A 25,186-nucleotide genomic window follows, 5' to 3' on the forward strand; every position below is an offset into this window, starting at 1 on the left:
AAACGAGTTTTGTGTAGGTCCTAATTGGTGATAAACGGCCATAATTATAAACCTATAAGCAAAAGTTTATTTAGATTTGCTGTCAGAGTATGCAATGCCGGGCATTAACAGCGACATATGTATATATATTCTGTGCTTACTGCTTTTATTTAAGTATTGCATCCTTATTTTTTGAAAGATATAGTCTCATAACTGCAACGGTGTGGGCTTACAAATTGAATAACGCGCGTTTGATTTTCGCTTGTGACGTTGTATTTATCAGCGTTCAAGGTTTGTGACGTCACAATTAAAACTCGTGATTTAACCTTTTAGTACCCTGACTATGTTATGCTGCTATATCTGCAGTAGCTTTACATGCAAAATATATGTGGAATGTAAATTTATCAAAATGAGTGGAGACACAGATGTACAGTTCTACAAAAAATTGATTTAATTGAAAAGATATATGATTTGTGATAAAACCAGTCAATCAGTTTAAGAGCATTTGACCATCGAGGCGTTTTGCATTGTAGATAAAACATACACCTCATAACACGAAAGGTTATCAAAATTTTCTGAAGGATGCAAAGCTACAAAATGTGATAAAAGTTGACAGGTGTTCATGTGATATTCCTCTTCGTTATAGAACACGGGAATTATTTTACATATGTACCCAGTCAATTCTTACCTGTGTGTTTAATGTGTTCTGTAACAGGATATTGTGTCACTTTTGCTACTTTTTTAACTTACGAATGTGAACCGTCAATTGTCAATTGTAACATTTCCAAAGCTTGTGTTGTCGGCATGCAGGAGTCGCGGAGTGGATTTATATGTTAATGCTGGGACATCATACAGCACAGAAATCGTACCTCGTGATATATCCTTTTTTAGACTCTTAGAAGCCGACATCGGCATCGATCTCACTGAAGTTTGAATTGTTCCTCTATCGAATCTTGGTTTTAAGGCGTGTGTGTGGATTATCATTCTAAACGTTCGTTCAATATGAGAGATATGCGACTTCAATTAAGTTATTACAAGGGAGGTCGATTTTGTTATGTTTGACGTTTGGTTTTTAACAAGACATGTAACGTGCTGAACTTGCTTAAACCGATATCTTTTACTTCGATGTAAAATTAAGAGACATTGAGACAGTCATGGGTGTATCGACACATTACACAGATGCAAGCAGGTGGGTTCACGTGTGAAATCTAAACAGGGACAAGTTACAATGCAGATGTGCGTATGTTCAACAATCTACTTGCGTTTTAATGCATGTACATATAGTACACTTTGATTTTGTTTCTTGTATCCATACATGTCAATTTTTTTCTGTTGACGTTTCAGGTGTTCTAATTTGGAATGATCAGGGGATATGCCATGATTGTACCTATTTATAGGCTCGTGCAATCCGTTTTGACTTGGTTTTTTCCAAGATAGGTACGTCACTATTTAAACATAAACAGAATGTTTTTTAGTTGTGTTTAGTTTATTTTTTTCTCATTTGGCTATAATAATTCGCTTTACATGGTTAGTATTTCTTTGCTTTGCGCCCCATATAACCGATTGCTGATTGGAAGCAATTAGGGATATGATTTAGTGACACTACAAACTACAAGAGAGAGAGAGAGAGAGAGAGAGAGAGAGAGAGAATCTTAGATGTTTCTATATATTCGGTTCGTTTGGAGCTTTATCAAAACAGTAGTGTAGAAAGATCATAGGCGACCGAGAAGCCAAATTGAGACAGATTAATTGGGACTTTTTAAAACTTTTTTAACTCGAAGATATTTGGATTGAAAAATGTTGATTCCCTTCCATACATTACCTGTCTAATTCTCTTCCTTTGAAATACACTTACTCTATATCGAAAGAGAACCGCTTAAAGTGACATCTCAACGGACTATTCAGTGGTGTTAAAATACAAATAAAACATAGATAACATCAGTATTAATCAAATTGGCGTTGAATAATGGAGACAGATATCTCGGTAGGGATCTATTAATTTGCAAATGTTCAGTGAATCTGTATTTGCGTTCTGCATGAAGAAGCAGAAAGTTTGCTTCTTTCACAGTTCTATTTTTCGCCAAACAGGAGAAGTTCTAGCATTGAAGAAAAGGGTGTAGATCAAATTATCTCAAGGTAAGAACAGAATATACGTATAACATAACAAACGGTTTATTACCACTAGCTATCGCCAGATTGTGGATGGTATTGATAAATTATCGGTATTAACAAAATACAGAATTGAGATACTATACTTGATCTTTTTGATGCACATTTCCCCACTGTTGAAATGAATTACAAGTAAACGAAAATTATAAATAAATCAACATGTCTGAACCGAGTCAAATGTACATATGCATATGTAATGTCGATATTTGGAAGATCTTACATGTATCTGCTTAACTCAGGTGACCTATTGCTATCTGTTTTCGTCCGCCGTCGTGCGTTATGCGTCGTCCGTCGTGCGTTAACATTTAAACATTTTAAGCTACTGAACCGCTTTTAATCAATTTTGGCATAAAGCATTTATGGATGAACGGGAGTAAACATCGTGAAATTCATGGCCCCTGCCCCCCCCCCGGGGGGGGGGGGAGCTGAGGGTGGGAGTAAAACCATCAAAAACCATAAAAATTAATGCAATCTTTAAAAATCTTCTTTTTACTCCTGGGCATCAAACAGTTAAACTGTTGGTAAAAAGCATTGAACCCTCTACCAAATTGTGAAATTTATGGCCCCATTGTCACAGGTTCTGGTGTAAACTAAGTACATAGTATGCCTCTTCCAAAATTGTGAATTTTATGGCCCCTGGATCATGGGTTCTGTTTCTAGGGCGAGGCTCTAATGATTATATAGTGAAAATACATTAATTCTTTGTAAATTTTCTCCGTTGCTCCTGGGTATTTTAAAAGCTCATTAACTAAGTACGTATAGCTATAATGAGGAAGACTTACATACTTACTTATGCCTGCTACCCCTTCTGGGGCATAGGCCGCTGGCAAGATTTCTCCATGCCCCTCTATCCTGTGCAATCTGTTCAGTCTCTATATCCGTCTCTAAATCTCTCCGCCAGGTGTTTCTTGGCCTACCCCTCTTTCGTTTTCCTTTGGGGTTTCCAGGATAGGGCTTGCCTCATGATGTTATCTTGTGGTGCGTAGTGAATACCCTATCCACCCCCACCTTCTCTTCATTATTTCTTCCTCAATAGGAGCTTGGCTTGTTCTCTGCCACAAATCTGTGTTACTTATTTTGTCATGTCATCTGATCTGGAGGGTACGTCTCAGACATGAGTTGGTAAAAGTATGGATCCTGTTTGTTGTAGATACATTCATCCTCCATGTTTCTGAGCCATACAGGAGCACTGTCTTTACATTTTAGGGCAGGGTTTTAAATATCTAATAGGGTGGGGTGGTGTAATTCCGACTGCTTATATATTTTTTGTACTTAAGATTTGTTCAATTATGTCACAGTGTGTTATGCTAAATTTTTTCAATATTTGTTTTTAGAATTAGAAAGTTAATTGGATTAAACCGTCTCGGAATATTAAAAATGATTTCATTAGCCCTGTAATTAATTAAAATGCACATGAATATACATTGCAAACTCCACACTGCAGTTACCCAGGTCACCGAGAAGACCCTTGGGCCTCTTGATTACACTTAGAATGCTTAGGTTTTATTTCACTTGCTTTTAAGAGAGAGAGAGAGAGAGAGAGAGAGAGAGAGAGAGAGAGAGAGAGAGAGAGAGAGAGAGAGAGGGGGGTCCACCTTATTGGTTTACAGTGTGTCTATAAAACAGTTTGACACGTCAAACGTTTCTGTTGATTGATGTCTAAAGACACCGAATCGTATTATGGCTATACCAAGGTCGCTATGGAACAAAATGATCTTTATTAACTAACTGACGTTTAGCTACAGGTCTGTACCTCCAGGTCTGAAAAATTCGGATAGACGATCTGGGAACTACAATTCTGTACGTAAACGTTTTAAAAAGTTGTAATTTATGTCGCAAAAAATTTCGCTAGTTTTGATTTATTCCGAATTTTTTTTTCCAGACCGGGAGCGACAGACTTACTGCTAACTGACATTATATATGATTTCAACGACTGAAATCAAATAAATGATTGAATTGAAATTTATATATGGATGTAAATTGCGACTAGTAAATGTGTGTTGCATGTCGGTATTACCTGCGGGTCAGAGTTTGTCTTGTGACCGTGTAGATTCTTAGTGTAAATATTTAACAGTATATAAATAGTGCCTGTTTGGGAGGGTAACAGTTGAAATTGACACCCCGAGAAAACCATTGTCAACCGACGCGAAGCGGAGGTTGACAATGGTTTTCGAGGGGTGTTAATTTCAACTGTTATCCTCCCAAACAGGCATTATTTATTTTGTTATACTGAATGTCTTAATTTTTAAGAAAATTTTACTGCTTTTATATAGGAATAACGTGAATTCTACAGCGAACCGTACGTGCATAATTTTCGCGCATGTAACATTTTTAATTTTACCCGTTGCTTAGTGCGTTGCTAACGCTGAGGGTAATAGAAAATATTATTAACTGCGTCTTAACCAATCAGATTTCAGTATTTAATATGAAAGTATAACAATCAACAATGTTTTTTTTTTCTTCATTAACATAACCAAAGTTGAAATGAAATATATGTATTTTACAGACAATTAGCGAAATCATATACAATTACTCCACTGTTAAATAGGCAATTAAATTCAAACAAATAAAGTAGATTTTGCTTTCATGATAAACAATTCTTCAGACATGAATATTAATCAAAGTTGTTTAAAGGTCATCCAAGGTTAACTACTATAATTCATTTACATGGAAGAAGTAAAAGGAGTGTTGTTTCCAAACAATCGGTATAAGATTAAATAGCGTAAACTTGCGCAGCGGTGATGCACCAATTACTAGCATTCTGCTATTTGAATTGAAATGATGTACATGTACTACCGGTAGTATACTTTTCAGGGGGTGCAAAGGCAAAATCAATAAATTGAGGTTTAAACAGTGATACTTTTTATATAAAGACATGCCTAGATTAAATATTTACAGTCAAGTTAACCTTGCTCTAAATTTGTATAGGACATATTGAACGGGTATTTTAAATCAATCATATTTTCCTAACCATGCAGTGTTTTCTTTATCATGATGAATGTTGAAATTTACCGAAATGAGAAATGCAGGTTCATGTAAGAGTTAAACCGTGCCAACCATAAAAGGACACAAAAGCGACTGGCGGACAATGTTTATCTCGTGTCATTTTACCTCCCAAAAACCTAAAAAAAAAAAAGAAGTAAATCATGCACACTATACCTCGGCTGATATTTCAACCACGAATAAATATATAGGTAACAAAATGCAAAACAACTTTGGAATCTTTTACCATTCATGATCAGGTATCTCACTCTTTAAGATTGAATGACAGCGACAGTGGCATTCATGTATTATTTGAGAACAGACTTCATTAAAAAAGAGCCCTCAACAACATATATACTGCATTTGATAGTTACACTAAACCAAGTTCACATTACATTGAACAATTTAACTTGCTGTTTATTACGCCACACTGTATTTGATTCATGTAGTTACACTGAACCAAGTTCATGTCTTTATAACTTATTATAACTTGTTGTTAATTACGCTGGGCACAATCGTTTTAAGATCTAGTGGACATTTTATCTATGTGTTGGAATTTAGATATAACAGTGGGCAAACTATTAAATATCGATATACACCACTTTATAAATGAATATTTCTACTAATAAACATTTATCTAAAAAAAATCCAAAACACCGATTGGTACAACTACAAGAAGAGCGAACCCAACTCCTTACGATTACATACTTGTGTATATACTAGATTCATAATGCATCGGTATATACATGTAGAACAAGAAATTTTAAGTTTTTCCCCCTCTCTTCCCCATTGGACAAACAATGTGATGTTATTGTTGTCACGCAATTTCTTGTTAATATGCATAACGTAGCTGACAGAATTGAACGTGACACTATCGGAAAAAGCTAACCGTTCTGATAATAATTATGTTTGCCTGGGTTGGAAGGGGTTCCATTTCTAGAATTGCTCATGTGACTTAAGGATTGAAAACAGCAGTTACATATGTATACGTAAAGGTAGGAATAAGCTAACGTTCATACCAAACTCAGATTATGATGCATTCCCCCAGCTAGAGTTTCTCTTTATCTACATGTATGGAAGTCGGTTATTCGGGCAACTATAGGTAAATGTGAATTGATTCCACCTTTCTATAAAATATGCAAAGTAGTTATTTTTTCTTATCTGATGTCATATTGTACAAAATGTATCATGCCAGTATGCTACTAGACTTAAATTTGTTTACTAAGGATACACGTGCATAAACTATCATGAAATGTCAATCAACGAAACAAAACACAAGAACGTATATAATCTGTACTTGGTACCCCTTTTTAAAAGGAAGAAGAAGTGCTTGTAAAACAATATCCATTCAGATATATATAATAAGTAATTAAACTAAAATATTCAGTTCACGGAATATTAGTACCCAAAGCTATTAGATAATACAAATGTACGTATACACTATTATCACTTTAATCTCGGTTATCGACTTATCGTGTGTGTGTGTATATATATATATATATATATATATATATATATATATATATATATATATATATATATATATATATATATATATATATATATATATATATATATATATATATATGCAAAATCGTCCTCAAGATGCAAAGGATTTCCTTAGATGTTTCCTAAGATAGAACTTAAGATATGCCTAAGTTATAACTTAGGAAGTACCTAAAATTTGTCATACCTGTTTCGCAAAAGTTTCATAACGTATCTTAGAATAAAATGTAAGCCACTTTCATATCATATTGTTAATTCTAATTAATACTGTTTCATTTAAATTCTTCTCAGTATGACACAAATGTAAACTTTTTAAGTGAATGTAAAAAGTCATTCCCTTATTCACCTAGAAACATCTGAGAAAAAAATGTAACACGTGCATGTAAATAGAATGCAAAAAGTGTTGTGTCTATGTACATCTACTGAAATTTATTTAGATAATTTTACTTACTTTTTAGGTATACGATAGATTTCTTCATTGGTTAATAAAAAGATGTAAATATAGACAATTAATACAATGCGTTGATGGTTCATGAGGTTTATACAGGTACATGTAGCGTTCATTGTTAAAAATAAATGAAAAATAACGTAACCCGGGTACCGTCATACCCCGCATTGATCGATCACCAAAGAAGGCATTTTTATTGTTTAAATGCACAGCTAAAGGCATAACCCCCCCCCCCCCCACACACACACACACACACACGCCAATATATGTCCTATTGATCCTAGATGCTGCTTCCCAGAGTGTCTAGCAGTGTTCCGTCTTTTGAATTATTATTTATGTTTTCTATGTTAATTGAGCATTAACAGAGAACGTCGATTATCATAATTGGAAAAAATGTCAAACCCATGCACTGGTTCTCGGTATGTTCTAAACTATTCAGTATGTACACTGTACCGTAAAGGTTATCGACTTAGATACACCAGATATACTTTCTTCATACAAAAAAATTAAGAACATTAAATCTTGAAATATAAGCATGCGTGTATATAAAACTACATGTGTCTTCTCAAGTGTTTAAGGTGAGAGATGTGCTACATATACCACTGCCATTGTAAAGGAATTCATTTCTTTGCTAAAACTTCCCGCATTTTAATTATGCTTTACACTATTTTTATTTTACAGAAATGATGTTTTCGTGCTGCGAAATGCGTCAATATCTGATATGGCGGGGAAGAAAAGAGGCAAGCGAGTGTAAAAACCAACTATTCAAAATACATATTTTTACTTAGTCTGGATATATGGGGGAAGATGTCTGCGTGGAAAAGGGTTCAAAATCTCGTATGTTACTTATGTGTATTGAGTAAACATGTATATGCAAGCGATATAATGTGGAATGATTATATTATATAGTTATATAACTATTTTCAATTATACAAGTTAGTATGTTTATACGCATAATTTATGCTCTATAGATTTTTTTCCTAAAATTTTAATTTATTGGTGCATGACATTTCGGTCAATTGTAATAACCTAAACATGATAATGAAGTTCTATCCGTTATCTTTTTCAACATGAGTACAATAAGTAATTATTTACATGAATGTTTTTAAGAAGGATTTTGTTAATTAGTTTCCTTGAAGGTCGGACGACACGTTCCTCAAAAAATGAAAATCATTATTATTTATTATCATTTTTAAAATGATTTATTGGAATCAAATTGCATATTCTAGTATCTTGCACAAATGCCTGGTAATTAAGGTACCCTCATTTTTTGCAAGAAAGCTTGTCAAGGTAGTAGTAGTAGTAAATCAATAACAAATTCCTGTAAAAGGTTATGTAAATATGAGGAACGTGTCATCTGGCTTTAAAGAAGGTACATTTTCAAAATATACAAATTTGTGCTTAGTAATTTTTACTGTAGGGTCACGGATCCTGTGGATAGCATTTCTCTCTTAAAAATTTGTTTTTAAACATTTGCGCTATCCGGTGTCCTGCTGCATGCTTTAACAGGTTTATAATAGTAATAATAATAGTTTATTTCCAATTTTGGGCCCAGAGGGCATACAAGATTACAGATATTAGATAGAAATGCCTAAAAGATAGATTCTACATATAAAAATAGTCCATACACAACAGTCCATACATAACAGGTTTATTACCTAGATTTCAGATACATGTACAATGTAAAATAAATAGTTTCTAGAATCGATATTTTAAAATTATATGAATTAATCATAAGTTTTATTTTGTTTTTAAACATCAATTCATTTCAATTCAACAGTGTTTGGGCATACAGCTGAGAGATTGCAGACATACGTATGTAACATACATGCATGGTTGAGCGAAATACCGGATCCGGCAGTGCCAGCTGAATTAGCCAAATAAAATATTAGCTTATTAATAGGTATATAAATTTATTTTTAACATGTGCGGAATTTTTTTCAAGGGGGGGGGGGGGGGGGTTATTGTGTTTATGGGAGGGGGGGGGGGGGTTCCGAATAAAATAATAATAAAAATAATAAATCCCCTCCTCCCCCCCCCCCTTGATCCGCGCATGTGTACTTGTATATGTTTGACGTGCTCTGTCAGGATTTACTTTAAATAATAATAACATTCTGAAAATTTCTTAATGGAAATCTTGTAATATGGTTGCCGTAGTTCTCTGTGAATAGTCTTTTTCGAAAGGGGTTTGTGGGATGTTGCGGATCTGCGTACCCTAACATCGCAAGCATTAGATTTTTAACAATTAAAGGAGATCTAGATACCAAAACTTATTTTCCTTTTGTGATATACATGTACTTTGATGAAAAGGGGGGGGGGGGGTGTGCTTGGTCCCGTTTCTACGTTTACGGTCGAGTAGTTTGAAATCATTCATCAAAAGCAGGTGGTTTTATCATTATATTTAATGTAATGTGTTTTTTTTATTACGTCTTTACAAACACTGACACAGCCAATCTTACAAAAGTAATTTTAAGCATATTTTTATTTCATCGGAGGTAGACCAGATCCATACGATGCGGGTATGAAATAGACGCTCAAAGTCAGGTGCCGAACGAGTTAGAGCTCCCATCTGTAATGCACAGGCTAGTCGCCATGCACCACACCTTAATTAAACTGATTCGTATCGATGTTACGGAATCGCCCGAGGTTTGCCGAATGGAATAACTAAAAAGGTAGCGATATGCGGTCCGAGCCGGGATTTTCAAAAATCGGGTTTTTGTAGATTGCTGGAATTTTACGTATTTGTACTGCATGAAAACTTCAAAAGTACTTATCTATAACAACATAAAATGTCTCCGCTGAAAGTTTTACAAGTAAACAGTTTTTCTAAAGATAGCCGATTGTAATTTCACTATGGAATCCGGCCCATATTTTGTTGCCCATTTTAGTCGCACTCGGTAACAAAGAACTTTTTCTAAAATTTGGTCAGAAAAACCACATAATCTAGTTTATTTTAATTATTTTATCAGTAAGTACATTGTACAAAGCTTCTTTGCATTTATTTAATTTTTCCAAAAAATGCTCATGATTAGAAACCGAAACCTGTGCAGTGGCCATAATACCCCATGATTCTGATCATTGTTTCACGTACATTTTAGATGCTAAGAATACTTTTCTGTCCATTTTTCGTCAAATTTTTTTTTTTAAAATAGAAAGATAGATCAGCTACAATAATGAGTGGATTCCAGAATCGCATGCGATTAAACTTGATCGCAATGCTGTTTGTAATACTTGGACATGGACTTTGGGTAAATATTTTTGCGTCGCGTTGCTCATGCCATGCATTGTATCAAAGTGTAAGATACCAAATGTCTAACCGTCTTCTTCCACAGGAGAAAAGGCTGTCATGCAATAAAAATATGTGACCATGGTGACCAATCTGCACATTTTTGATATTTGTTTAAGATGCTACTTTGAGTACATCTCAATAATTATCCAGAGTTAATCTATAATATGCTAGCTAATCTTAACGATAGAACATTCTATCTAATCCAAGCACTGCTGCCTCAATGCCAGCTTTTAAAATTTAAAATGATTTGATACATGTATGAAAGATTAAATCTAAATTAATATTAAAAAGAATATATAAATACACACCCATCTCTCACTTACAAGAACAGAAAATAAGAGGACTAAATGGCATAGATTTATAAGTGATTAATAAGGTATTGTTAATGGTAACATATGAAGTGTAATCTTACTTGTTTCAAAATTTAAATTTCTCTGACTGTCAAGTTTTGGATTCTTTTTGCTAAACATTTGTGTCAATTAAGTTAACCATGTTAACAGTGTGCAGTATCATCAACTTTCATTGTTTAGGTAATAGTTAGTTAGATCATATTGAGTAAGATTTATGCAACTAAGATGGAGATGGAGGGAGGGAAGCAACCGAGCCCCTTCTTAATCGCGTAAATTTAACTTAATATGATCTAACTTACTTAGAACATAACCCCTTTTTTCATTAGCTGATCAAAATTTCTAAACTAATCAATTATCTCTCTTTTGTTTACCGCTTTTTAAGCTGTCAATCGAAATTTGACGTTGCTGTAAACTTAACGAAATTCTTAATGATTAAAAACATCACTTAATAGGAAATATAGTGACTGCTGATTGGATGAAAAAGTGGGTCATGTTCTAATTCCCGGTTAAAAACACTTGAAGCTTAAGTGTTATGTACTGTTTATACTTATTGTCATGAAGTGGTCTGTATAAGGCACCTTGCAAGTGTTCAATTAAGTTTAATGTAATAGAACTGCTTTTATTGCATGTATATATAGGTATAGGTCTGACATTTAAATTTATTTATTGATTCCATTGGAGCATGATGGTCAAAGATTAGATGGTCAAAGATTACTGATAAGCTTCTTTAAATCATCTTTATAATATAAGCTCTTTGACTTAGTACATTTATTAAAATAAATGACTTTGAATGACCGTATTGACAAGTCTGTTTAAATTGTGAAGTGAAGGAATACATGTGTGTTCAAAATATTAGGAGACTACTGTGGTATAAACAATGTTAAAGATTGTTTACCTATTTAATTTGTTTAACAGTCATTTACTGCTTTAATGTATGATGCATAGGTTTTAACATGGCAAATCATTTAACATGTATACATATAGTTATTCAGTACATGTATGACTTCCTGATCCACTCAAAGGCACTTACAGGGTAATTATTTGTTTGATAAATTGGTCATCCCCATGCACAGATCTAATTCCCCAGGGGGATCCAAAGGATAATTTTGTTCATCAGGGGCTGTTAGAGGCCACTTTGCAGTAACTTTCTAAGGTTGAATTTTTCAGAGGGGGGAGGGGCATACTAACTCACTCCCCACCCCCCCCCCCCCCCTACTATAAGAATCCCTTGCATGATTCTTTCGACCTTACAACAAGGGCCTCTTCTTCCATTAAGTACATATACATGTATGATATCATTTTTTTCTTTTGAATATGTTATTTAGTTGTATTTTTAAAAAGAATATTGAACATTAAGAAAAAAATCATTATTTCCTAATGTATAAATACCTAACTGTGGGATAAATGATGGAAGTTGATGTGTCCAAGTAGCGTAGTGGACATTGCACTCACTTCTCACGGAGTTCGATCTTTGTGATCGACAGTGGTTGTATATGATAGGGTATGGCGGTTGCCCGCTTGGACATATGGGTTCTCTTCGGGTTCTCCGGCTTCTTCCCACACCAATGACCCCTCGCGCTAACATCCGTGCCAACAAGAGATATTAATATAAGTTGTAGAACTTGTTTATCAATTGTTGTAAAATAAATAAAGTTCACTTTAGAAGTTGATGTGTTTAGTACCTGAGTAGATTAATTAAGTATATTTGTATTGGAAGCATGCCAGAACTTGATTCATGGATTAGATAAAACCATGACCTGTTTAAATAGTAGAGAGTCTAAGATCTTATACATGTATCATGATAGTAAAAGGTGATAGGGATCTCTCAAATCTGTGTTATTGTTTATCTTTTTCCATTTAAAATACAGAGTGTACGTTGTGTTTATTTGTCTTTGATATTGTTTACAGACCAGTAGACAGTTTTACCTATTTATACATATTAAATATCTATTATAATACCTGTCCGATATAATTTTAAAAGATCCAACCTGTCAAACATTTATATCAATCAGGACTTCAATTTTATTGATAAAACAAATAAACACATAATATTGTAAACATTTTGACATTTTTTCTTGTAAATCTTTCAATTATATGTCTGTATGTAGTAAATTCTTTTCTGGTTATTTGCAGTCTTTATGTATAGTATGCATTATTTATTAAAAGTTAAAGCATTCTGTCATTGATTTATCTCACTAACATAAGTACCAATTCAAAGTTCATGCTGAACTAGCTCAGTGTATGAAATCATAATATCTAGAACTTACATGGAATAAAATGGTTGCACACATGAACTATGATACTTATAGCTATAATTCTGTTCTTACCGAGAAGAAAATCTGTATCTAGTAAGAATTTAAAGGTACCATTAAAGGGTCTTATACTCATACACTTTCAGTCTATTTTATATTAATATACCCAGTATGTATCTTTCTCTTTCAGGAATCAATAGCAATAAGTGACTCCTGTTCAGTATCAAGATCAACTGTGCAGGCTGTAGATGACTGTCCTGACACTGAGGAGCAATGGAGGGAGGCTGCAGTGAGAAAGAACTGCTCAGTCTATGCCAGTCACTGTGATGAACCTAGGAGTCTTGTGTATCACTGTGTCATCAATGCATTTGTTAATCAGACGCTAGAAGTATGCGCCTATAGCAGGATCATAGTGTCGGGTAGGATTTGATATATTAGCTAATTTTACATGTTTTATGGCACAATAATGTATAAACCCTCTATTTTTACTTAGATATTTTCCAGAGAGACTTGCAACAATATTAATTATGTAGGATCTTTATATTTCTTTTAAATAGGGCCATCCTTAAAAAATTGTTCGTTTTGAATCACCGGCTGGAGGTTTCTAGACCCGGGAAAGAGGGAGGGGAATTTTTTTTTTAACTTGAATTTAACTAATTGAAAATTGGTAAAAATAAAAATATCCATATAAAAAAAGTTGGAGGTATTTCAATGAGGCGGGAGGCAATTCCGAACAAACAATAATTATATTGGCCTTCTATGTATAACATTATATATTTTTTTTTTTACAAAATATAATATTGTGGAACACTTTGAGGAAATTAAAAAAAAAAAAAAAACACTTTAGAGTCAGGCAAGATGAAATTCTATTTTATGATTAAATAATAAGGTAACCAAATTTACATTGTTAATACATTTAATACCACTTAACTAATCAGTAAAAGAAATACTTCAGGGCCCAACATTTATAAGTGCAACACATGGCTCAGTGGTCATAGAGATTAGACCAGTAACCCAAAGGTCGCTGGTTCTAACCCCACATTGATCATGAGTAAAGATACATATAGCTAGAATGTAAAAATTCAACACCAAATTTAAAAATCTTGTCAATTTCAAGTCTATTATGCGACTGTTCTCTCAGGACCTCCAAAACAATCTGTTATACCCCTGCTCCTTAGGAGGTGGGGTATCCTGTTTTATCATACTGTTTCTGTCTGTCCATCAATGTGTCTGTCTGTCCATAAAAAAAATTGTCAAAGATTTCTCAGCAATTATACCTTGTAGAGGCTTAGAATTTAAGACACTCTTTGTTAAGGCATGCCATATATTGGAATTCGTTTTTGAACAATAATCTTTAAATTAAAGTGTAATATTAAAAATAATATTTAATTACCCTACAATTAAAAAGAATATAAATTAAATATCATGCTATATAATATAGTGATTTATTAATGATACAAACTGTTATGCTTACAATGTATCTATTTGCAGGTTACTGTACAGAATACAATTTAGGTGGAAATATTATTCAACAAAGCTTCAGAACAAACTGTACACAGTTTACAAAAAATCCATGTCCACTTGGATACCAATCAACAGATGCCTACAAGTGTAAGTTTTAGATGTTACTTCAATTTTCTACTCATCTATGAACATACAGCCAACTCTATATATATTGAAATGCAGGGGACCATTCAGGTTATTTCAATTTATCCGGAATTCAATACAGGTAACTCTCGATAGCTCGAAGTCCATGGGACCAGGGAAAAACTTTGAGGTTTCAAGAGTTCGAGTTTTCAAGAGTTCGGAATTTTCCGGCTTGACGGACGGGTTTTAAAATTGGTCTTAGCAGATGTTATTATGAAGCCATTTATTTAGTTCTAACCTTACGCACGTGCTAAATACAGAACTGGGTGTTTTAAAAAGCGAAATACAAACATATATTGAATAAATTCATGATAATTATTTATTTTATCCATCATGTTAAGACCAGAATGTTTAATACTACTGGACTGCGAGACAACATGTCATAAATGAGATACAAGTAACTGAGTGTCACCCATTGTTCCCACTGTACGGGTCCTTCACCAGCTGTTTGAACTTGTTAAGCATTACTCATTATAATGACAATGATGCTGACAAGCATAATTTTTACAGTTTTATAATTCTAAAATTTGACCAAGGCTCAATAATTTCTCATTTTCATTGCGTCTCCAAATTATCGTAAACTAGTTCATATTTATAGTGTCCAAAAGTAAAGTTTTTCTTTTCTGTGCGCTGCGGTGTTAAGGAAGCATATGGGCAATTTAGTGTCTTATTTTGACTGTTATATTCAAAATCGTGAAATTAATAGACTATTTTAAATAAGATCAAAAACTTAGTATTATCCTTTAAAATAGATGTCAGTGCAATAAAATTTGGTAGTACATTACATTGGTGCATTATCATGTGACAACTATAAATAGCTTACATATATTCCTTAGTAACATAAAATGAGATAGAACAACACTACCCCACGGTTTCCAAATTCAAATAAACATACCAAGTGAAGGCAAAACATCTCAGTTCAATCAAAACCGCTGCTAGAATTCTATGTTCTTCTTAATTAAATAGTTATTCATCCGGCTCTCGTAAAACCTTCCCAACTTTTATAAAGTTTGCACGGAAAACGGTATGTTGCATCAAAACAACACACAACATGCGATTCTAGCAGCACTTTTCAATTTAAGCATTGATCAAACTAACGATAAGTTTAGAATTGCAAGTTCAGTATATAGTTTACTTTCTATGATACATGTTCTTTTTATGCGTTTATTTACAACCAGGGACATGAAAGCAACTATCGAAAGTCTCGTGTGACGCGATTTCAAAAGTCACAAACCCTTTGACTCTTTGCTACAACTGATGCACGTCACCTTAATTTTTTTAACAGAAATATCAGGAAGATGTAGAAGGACTTTATGAGGCATTCGAACACTTAAAATCATCATTTACCATAGATTCAACTGAACTTTTTTTCATATTAACAGCTGCATCCTTTGTATAAAGGGACTTATCTGATGCTGGGATGACAAGGGGGCGGATTTCAAATTCTAACTGAACCACCCCCATTTTTTCTAATCTATAAACCTTCCTCCTGCATTTTTGGCATAACATGTCACCAATGCACACATTCTTTGTAAAGAACGACTGCATCTACTTAGCAGTACTTCTCTCACAATTGTACCATTTTCTATAGATGCTCTGGAAAAGCAAATGCAACAGTTTTTGCTCGGCATTATTTTTTTAACGTGGCACCTGTTTTGAGCTACACACAGTGAATGATTCTTGTCCTCAAACTAAGCATGCTTACACTAAGGTATAGTTCCGGTTGATTGCTTTTACATGTAGTTAAGAATATATTTTTTTCTTCGATATCTTTAATTCAAAGAGCAATGGTGCATTAAAGGAAGAAGATCAAAATTGAATATACAAAATGCACAATTCTGCTTAAAAAAGAAAATGCGTTTATAAATGTCGTTAATTTGAAAAAAAGAAAATGTGCCCACAGATGGAATTGATCCAGGGCACAAAAAAAATCTACATTTACAGAGTTAGCGGTTTAACCTACTGGGCTATCTAGAACTTGCACTCTTCAGTGTAAAGATAGACTACTATGATAGAAATCAGTGTAGAACTTTCCAAAATTTTTGTCGTATTTTTTGCAAAATTCAACCCCCAGTGCCCCTTAAAAAATTAAATTCTATGATCTTAATTTATTCCTTTGAACAAAACATATCAAAATATCTTAGATTTTTGTTAGGGGCAGGCGGTCCTGAAAGATATCTAGACCAAAAACCATGCAGAATTGTACCATTTTACTGAGAAAATGCTGTTTTCACCAACTTTGAAGATTAATAATAAAATTGCAAGAGCAACATGATAGGTTCAAAATGCAATTCGAAAAATTTAGAAATATGTACAATAGAAAATAACAAAAAAACTTCGATTTTCAAAAGTGATTTTTTCCAAGAAATCCATATCCCCTATAGGTCAATTCAATTGATATTCACAAAAGATCCTTTTATGTCTCCCAAGGTAGGGGTTTTGAATCTAGGGCAGGGCCAAAACAGTCATATAATGTATAGGGTAGGGGTTCTTACTGCAGGGTGTGGCCAAAATGGTCATTTAGTGATAAACAAATAGACTTGTTAATAGTAAAGTAATACATGATGATTGGCTTACCAAAATCACTGATAACTAGTGATAAGCGGTACATGTAAAATGATATTTGGATAAATGCCAGATGGTGATGAATTAATAAAGGTTGAGTATTGAAAACCTGAAGCATGAAAAGTGAGACAAGAAGGTAGATGTTTCTGGTTATTTTTTTTGGGGGGGGGGGGGGGTTAAATGCCCAAGGAGAGAGTTTCTGTCTGGCCCCTGGGGATTGGGGATGGAAGGTTGTTTTAAATTCATCATGTATACTATCCATCCTACTTTAGTTTATCTATGAAAAAATACACATAAAACCTATCTTGAAAGTTAACAAATATGCCAGGGAAATTATTATGCATTCACCCCTTCGAAGAAGGGAGGGCATATTGCTTTGCTGCTGTCTGTTGGTCGGTGTGTTAGTCGGCTTACCAACAGTTTCCGTTCATTTTCTTCGCAAAGGATGCACATATTGAAATCAAGTTTAGTATACAGGTTTATCATAATGATATATAGGTCAAGTTCGATTTTAGGTACGATTGAGCAATTTTTTACAAAGTTGTGCCCCTTGGACGTAGAAAAATTCCAGCTATTTGCAGTTTCCATTCATTTTCTTCGCAGAGGATGCACATATTACATATAAAATTTTGTATATATTTTTAGCTCACCTGAGCCAAAGGCTCAAGTGAGCTTTTCTGATCACAATTTGTCCGTTGTCTGTCGTCGTTGTCGTCATTGTAAACTTTTCACATTTTCATCTTCTTCTCAAGAACCACTGGGCAGATTTCAACCAAATTTGGCACAAAGCACCACTAGGTGAAGAGGATTCAAGTTTGTTCAAATGAAGGGCCACGCCTTCTTTAAAGGGGAGATAATTGAGAATTATTGAAAATGTGTTGGTATTTTTCAAAAATCTTCTCAAAAACTATTCGGCCTGAAAAGCTTAAATGGTGTGGAGGCATCCTCAGATAGTGTAGATTCAAGTTTGTTCAAATCATGGTCCCCGGGGGTAGGGAGGGGCCACAAGAGGGGGATCAAGTTTTACATAGGAATATATAGAGAAAATCTTTAAAAATCTTCTTCTCAAAAATATAAGGCCAGTAAAGCTCAAATTAAAATGGAAGCATCCTCAGGTAGTGTAGATTCAAGTTTGTTCAAATCATGGTCCCTGGGGGTAGTGTGGGGCCACAATTGGGGGATCAAGTTTTACAAAGGAATATATAGAGAAAATCTTTAAAAATCTTCTTCTCAAAAACTATTAGGCCAGGAAAGCTCAAATTAAAATGGAAGCATCCTCAGGTAGTGTAGATTAAAGTTTGTTCAAATCATGGTCCCTGGTGGTAGGGAGAGGCCACAAGAAGGGGATCAAGTTTTACATAGGAATATATAGAGAAAATCTTTAAAGGGTACCTGCAGCCCAGCCGATGTGAAATATATGTTAAAGAGTTTATTTACCAAAGTTTAATGCAAAAAACCCCATAAAAATCGGTGCAAAAATAACGGAGTTACGCCTCTTCAAAGTGGCTATTTTTACCTGCTTTGGGAAATTTAATCAAGAGAAAAAAGAATTAGGCGATAACGAGGCTTCAGCGGAAGTGACGTCACGAGGTCAACGGGAGGGAAATTTCCTTACAAAGCTATACAAATTAAATTCGATTTTTCAGCCAAAATGATCGATATAGGTCTAATGTTTTGACGTATCTTGTTATTTTAAGTATTGTAGATCTAGAAATTTGTATCCGTTATTATTTTATTACAATCAGATTTCTTTTTAAAGGATTTTAAAATTTGTTATTCTCGTCGCCTTTTTACCGATGAATACGATATCTTGAAACGCTTACATGGGCTGATTTATGTTCATTATTCATTTTTTGATTACATAATATCTTTCACACACGAGTGATCCGAGACAATGACACAGGTAAACAGGTAAACTAACGAAGCCACTGCTCAAGACACACGTGTATCTGGGGGTATGTATACACAAGGTACACGAGTCTGGTGAACAAAGAGAGTTTCACACCTCTAGACTGGTAAATTGATTTGTGTATAATTAGCTACTCAATTGTTAAAAGATAAAACAGAAAAATAAATTAGACTGTGTAAAATCAAGCATTCGTCAGCTAAAACATGTGTATAGTCCGTCAATCAGTAATTAAAGAATCATGCATGATACTATTAAATGGTAAAACTAATGTTCGAAGTAAATGCCTTTATTGTTACTTATCTAATCACTAAAATAATGACCAAAGTTACAATTCAGCAATTGAAACCTTTTTTATGTGATCAAGTAATTATTTCGGAAGTAATTACGGTGGTCTTTATAATTTCTTATTTTATAAAGTGCAACTTTCTTTCGAGCGCTATGGTCAGCAATTAACCTCTTTAAATACATGTAACTCCGTATAGCTTAAATTGTAATACTGACAACGAATCATTATGAAATCTAAATAAACTGTAACATTTTGACAAAGGATGTAAATAAATGTAAAATTAAATTCCATTATCGTATTTTTAAAAGAATACGAGACAGACTTAATCATGCAGCCATCTTGGACTTTCGCCTTGATCCGTTAATAATCCCGTGTATGTTTGTTAAAGAATGCATACTGTTTTGATTTTTATTGGTCCGATATCAATATTATTGAATAATCGGGCGACATCATTTGTAATTTTATGCCTTATACGAGGAAGAGACCCCGAGTTACCTTTTACGAAATATCATTAATATGTATTATCAATATTATTAATCAGTTAATAATGTCACTGGGAAATCATTCGAAAGAATGGCAATATTAACAAAATATGTTTCTTATAACAATAATGCTTTGATTAATTGTCATTTCGCTCCATATGGTGTGCATTTATATGTAAAATGTGTTACACATTTGACGAAATTCATGAAGCAAACAATTATCCGAATTCGGCATTTTTGTTCGATAAAATACAGGTTAAACTCAAACAACAGTATAATTAGTCATCCAGGGTTGATAAGGAAATAAAACAACAGAAAAAAATGTTCATATATCGATAAAACATTGCAAGAAAACGAACAGTTTTCACACGATATTCCAGTTTCTCATACAGCGGCGTTGACCCCGTGACGTCACAGTTCATCTCGCGCCAAATCGGCTTGATTCAAAACTCGTTCAGGTGTGAAATCGGGTTTTCCCCAAATATCTCGAAAACTACTTATGCGATCGCTGTAAAATTTTCAGGATGATGTTTTTACACATAGATCTCCATTATATCAAAAATTGACCGGCACTGCAGGTACCCTTTAAAAATCTTCTTCTCAATAACTATTAGGCCAGGAAAGCTTAAATTAAAATGGAAGCATCCTCAGGTAGTGTAGATTCAAGTTTGTTCAAATCATGGTCCCTGGGGGTAGGGAGGGGCCACAAGAGGGGGATCAAGTTTTACATAGGAATATATAGAGAAAATCTTTAAAAATCTTCTTCTCAAAAACTATTAGGCCAGGAAAACTCAAATTTAAATGGAAGCACCCTCAGGTAGTGTAGGTTAAAATTGTTAAAATCATGGTCCCTGGGGGTAGGGAGGGGCCACAAGAGGGGGATCAAGTTATACATAGGAATATATAGAGACAATCTTTAAAAATCTTCTTCTCAAAAACTATTAGGCCAGGAAAGCTCAAATTAAAATGGAAGCATCCTCAGGTAGTGAAGATTCAAGTTTGTTCAAATCATGGTAACCGGGGTAGGGTGGGGCCACAAGAGGGGGATCAAGTTTTACATAGGAATATATAGAGAGAATCTTTAAAAATCTTCTTCTCAAAAACTATTAGGCCAGGAAAGCTCAAATTAAAATGGAAGCATCCTCAGGTAGTGTAGATTCAAGTTTGTTCAAATTATGGTAACCGGGGTAGGGTGGGGCCACAAGAGAGGGATCAAGTTTTACATAGGAATATATAGAGAAAATCTTTAAAAATCTTCTTCTCAAAAACTATTAGGCCAGGAAAGCTCAAATTAAAATGGAAGCATCCTCAGGTAGTGTAGATTCAAGTTTGTTCAAATCATGGTAACCGGGGTAGGGTGGGGCCACAATTGGGGGATCAAGTTTTACATAGGAGTATATAGAAAAAATCTTTAAAAAAAATTCTTCTAAAAACAATTTGGCCAAGAAAGCTCAAATTGGCGTGTAACCATCCTCAGATAATGTAGATTCAAGTTTATTCCAATCATGGTCCCTGGGGGTAGGGTGGGGCCACAATGGGGGATACATTTTTATATCTAGAGAAAATCTTTAAAAATCTTCCTCTCAAAACTATTAGGCCAGGAAAGCCCAAATTTGAGTGGAAGCATCCCCAGATCGTATAGATTCAAGTTTGTTTGAATAATAGTCCAGGGGTTATGGTGAGGCCACAATGGGGGATGACTTTTTACATAGGAATATATTGAGAGAATCTTTAAAAATCTTCTCTTTAAAGACTATTTGGCTAGAAGAAGCTTAAACTTGTGTAGAGGCATCCTCGGGTAGTGTAAATTCAAGTTTGCAAAATCACAGTCCCTAGTGGTAGGGCGGGGCTGTGATGGCGGTTTGAATTTTTACATAGGAATATACAGAGAAAATCTTTAAAAATATTCTGCGAAAGTTTTCGGTCCCAAACTCAGTACTTAGTGTGAAAGCACAGGTTATGCAGATTAAAGTTTGATGAAACCATGATTCCCTAGAGAAAAGGGGGGCCGCGAAATGGGAGGGGGCGGGGGGGGGGGGGGTACTGTGGTTTCATCAATATTCATTGAATACCAATTTTCGTGGATTTCATTGTTAATTTGATCCTTGAAATTAAATGTTCATTGAAATTCACTTTCAACAAACATTTTGTATTGATAGGATCATTGGCCACGAAATTATGTATCCTTGAAACTGTGGTTTTCAGAAAATCCACGAAAATTGATACCCACGAAAATTAATGAAACCACAGTATATAGGAATAGAGAAAAATCTTCTTACAGGTACAACAACAAAAAGGGCTTGGTATTTACCAAAAAAAGAGGTGGATAAAAATTGGCAGATTTTCAACTTTTTTTAGCAAGATCTATTGTACTTAGTTGCCAAGATATTTTGATACTGTAATGGTAATTTGATCAGAATTAAGGCAATTGTTGCTCAGGTGAGCGATGTGGCCCCTGGGCCTCTTGTTATCATAATAATATCTAGGTCAAGTTTAATTTTGGGTACAATCGAGCATTTTTGGACAGAGTTGTAAAAATTTCAATTATTTGTAGTTTCCGTAGTTTTCTTCGCAGATGTTTCCAAGGGAGGGGGCATAAGTGTTTATCAGTCTTGCACCCATTCAATATCAGGTCATGCACTTTATTATGACCAGATCTTAAAGTTTTGCATCAAAATAATGAGTTTCATAGTCCTTTTTTTAAATATTTCAGACAGGGGGTGGTTGTCATTACAGTATTTTACATGTAATTTTTCTTTACTCCAGAATGAAACTTAAAACAACATGAATAAGTGCATATAATTATATAAGATTCCTTGATATGTCTGTGTATGGGCTATGGTAATCAGGTGACCGTTAAGGCCTGTTTGCCCCTTGTTTACCATTCATGATTGAACCCTGAATTTATATAGTGTATAACATGATTAAATCATTTTCACACCACAATATCATTCTTCCTCTAGGTACCCTATTTTAGGGTGAAAAAAAATGTGCAAATTCAATCTAAATCAATGAATATTTAAAAATTAAAATACAGTTCCACAAAAATTGGTCCCATGGAAATAAATGATTCTTCACCGAAAGCTTTCAATTGTTATGTGATGTTTTCATAGATATATGCAGGGTTACCAAAAAAGAGGTTGCGTTGTTAACTTTCAGAATTATTTTGGCAGTCGATCGATCTGTTCATGACTATTCTAGCAGTACTGATTTAAGTTAATTAAAAACTTTAAGTTTAACATATTTAATATTAATAATTAATAATGATCTGGGCCTCAGGATAGTAAGTGGAATTTCTGCTTTTAAATGTTGCACCAGGAATACAATATAAAAGCTAATCATGGTATTATAGAACTGCAAGCATCTAATCATGAGTTTCACCCCCAGAAATTTGGATTTACAAAAAAAGTATTTTAAGCATGTTTAGTTCAAATCTTTTTTGTTAATGGATGTGGAGTGGGCAAATAAAACAATTTTAATGGTGACCTTTTGTGAATATTAATTTCAGTGCAGAAGAAGTATTGTATTTGAACAGGCTAGTAGATAGTAATGCATATTGCTTGGGGGCCACTTGTACATTTTGTCTAGATCAGTTGTATTGTATTTTTCTTTTGGTACAGATCCAGGTTGCTATGAGTTGACAAAAAAGACAACAGCAATAACTACTCTATCAACAACAAATGCCACTGATGTGAATAAGTATGCAATTTATTCAACTTTGTTTCATTAACTTTTACAGTAGTTAATAGTACATTCAACTTGTCATTTTCTTTTGAGTTATCATCATCTTTTGCAGGATATATAATTTTTGTTAGCTGTGAGAAGTGGGGTTAAATCTTGTATGCCTATTTACCCACGAGGTTTTTGAGAATTTATGTCATTTATATTAAACATAAATGACTGTCACAATAAAATGTGTAATGAAATTTGAAATCATTTGGACAGGTTTGGGGGCAGTTCTTGTAAATAGACTTAACAACAGAAACCTGCTTGCAGTCAAAAAGAAACTATCAATGGTATATTATAATCAATACCATGAATACTACATTATAAAAAAAATTGAAGCAATATACATTTTTCATCTTGTTAAAGGGATTAAGACATGATTTGAGCTTAAAATTTTAAATTTTATTTCTCTGTTTTCAGCTCACCTGAACCAAAGGTTCAAGTGAGGTTTTTTGACCACCTGGTGTCTGTTGCCATCCGTCCATCTGTAAACATTTCACATTTTCAACTTCTTCTCTAAAACCACTGGGCCAAATTTAACCAAATTTGGTACAGTGCATCCTTATTGGAAGGGAATGTAAATTATCAAAATAAAGGGCACAACCCTTTTTAAAGGGGAGATAATTGCGAAACAGTGAGTATAGGGTGTGTGTCTTTAAAAATCTTTTTCTCAAGAACCACTGCACCAGAAATGACAATATTTACACAAAAGCTTGTATATATAGTGAAAATAATTCTAAATTGTTAAAATCATGACCCTCGGACCAAAACTCAGGGGCCCCAGGCGGGGTTCAAAGTTACACATATAAAGACATAGGAAAAATGTTTAAAAATCTTCTTCTCAAGAACCGCTGCACCAGATATGCCAATATTTACGCAAAAGCTAGTATATATAGTGAAGATTCTAAATTGTAAAACTTGTGACCCAGGACCAAAACTTAAGGACCCCAAGCGGGGTTCAAATTTTACATATTATTATATAGGAAAATGTTTAAAAATCTTCTTTTCAAGAACTACAATGCAACAGTTTGGGATATTACTATGCATACATCCTTAGATAATGTAGATTCTAATTTGTAAAAATTGAGACTCCTGGACTAATACTGGGGCACCAAGAGGGGTTAAAAATTTAACATTTTAAAAAATATAAAGAAAACGTTTAAAAATGTTCTTCTCGAGAACTACAATGTTACAGTTTGTAAAATTACTATGCATGCCTCCGTGGCTTATGTAGATTCTTATTTGGTAAAATCATAATCCCCGAACTAATACTGGGGCCCCAAGAGGGGTCAAAGTTTAATATAGAAATAGGTAACATGTTAAAAAATCTTCTTGTGAATGCTACAATTTTTGAGATTACTTTGCATACAACTTTGGATAATGTAGAGTCAATAGTTCTAAAATAGTGACCCATGAACTAATACTGGGGGCCAAAGATGGTTTAAAAGTTTAATGTAGAAGTATACATGTATATGGAAAATGTTTAAAAATCTTCTTCTCGAGAATTACAATGCTTCATTTTGTCAGATCGCAACATAAGGATCCTCAAATAATATAGATTCTAAACTATAAAAGCCGTGACCCTCAATTTCATAC

The 25,186-nt window shown here is 34.0% G+C and overlaps 2 protein-coding genes across 3 annotated transcripts in view; both read left to right on the plus strand.

The window, feature by feature from the left end:
- LOC105317134 (uncharacterized) overlaps positions 1-25,186 on the plus strand; it is a 162,029-nt gene that overhangs the window by 93,361 nt on the left and 43,482 nt on the right. The window lies entirely within an intron of this gene.
- Positions 532-24,110, plus strand: LOC105328148 (uncharacterized). The gene is made up of 11 exons (XM_066071327.1): positions 532-1,168; positions 1,324-1,416; positions 2,068-2,115; positions 7,766-7,921; positions 8,865-8,987; positions 9,584-9,756; positions 10,237-10,332; positions 13,166-13,394; positions 14,467-14,586; positions 23,485-23,563; positions 24,011-24,110. The coding sequence occupies exons 7-11, from the start codon at positions 10,258-10,260 to the stop codon at positions 24,108-24,110; spliced, it is 603 nt and encodes a 200-aa protein (XP_065927399.1). The 5' UTR covers positions 532-1,168; positions 1,324-1,416; positions 2,068-2,115; positions 7,766-7,921; positions 8,865-8,987; positions 9,584-9,756; positions 10,237-10,257.

Source organism: Magallana gigas, chromosome 9 (genome assembly GCF_963853765.1).
Source record: "Magallana gigas chromosome 9, xbMagGiga1.1, whole genome shotgun sequence".
NCBI lineage: Eukaryota > Metazoa > Mollusca > Bivalvia > Ostreida > Ostreidae > Magallana > Magallana gigas.

Bases quoted from the DNA above. Each gene is read 5' to 3' on its own strand.
- LOC105328148 (XM_066071327.1), top strand. From the start codon at position 10,258: ATGAGTGGATTCCAGAATCGCATGCGATTAAACTTGATCGCAATGCTG. The intron at 14,587-23,484 runs GTAAGTTTTAGA...CTTTTGGTACAG, and splicing joins ATCAACAGATGCCTACAAGT to ATCCAGGTTGCTATGAGTTG. The intron at 23,564-24,010 runs GTATGCAATTTA...CTCTGTTTTCAG, and splicing joins AATGCCACTGATGTGAATAA to CTCACCTGAACCAAAGGTTC.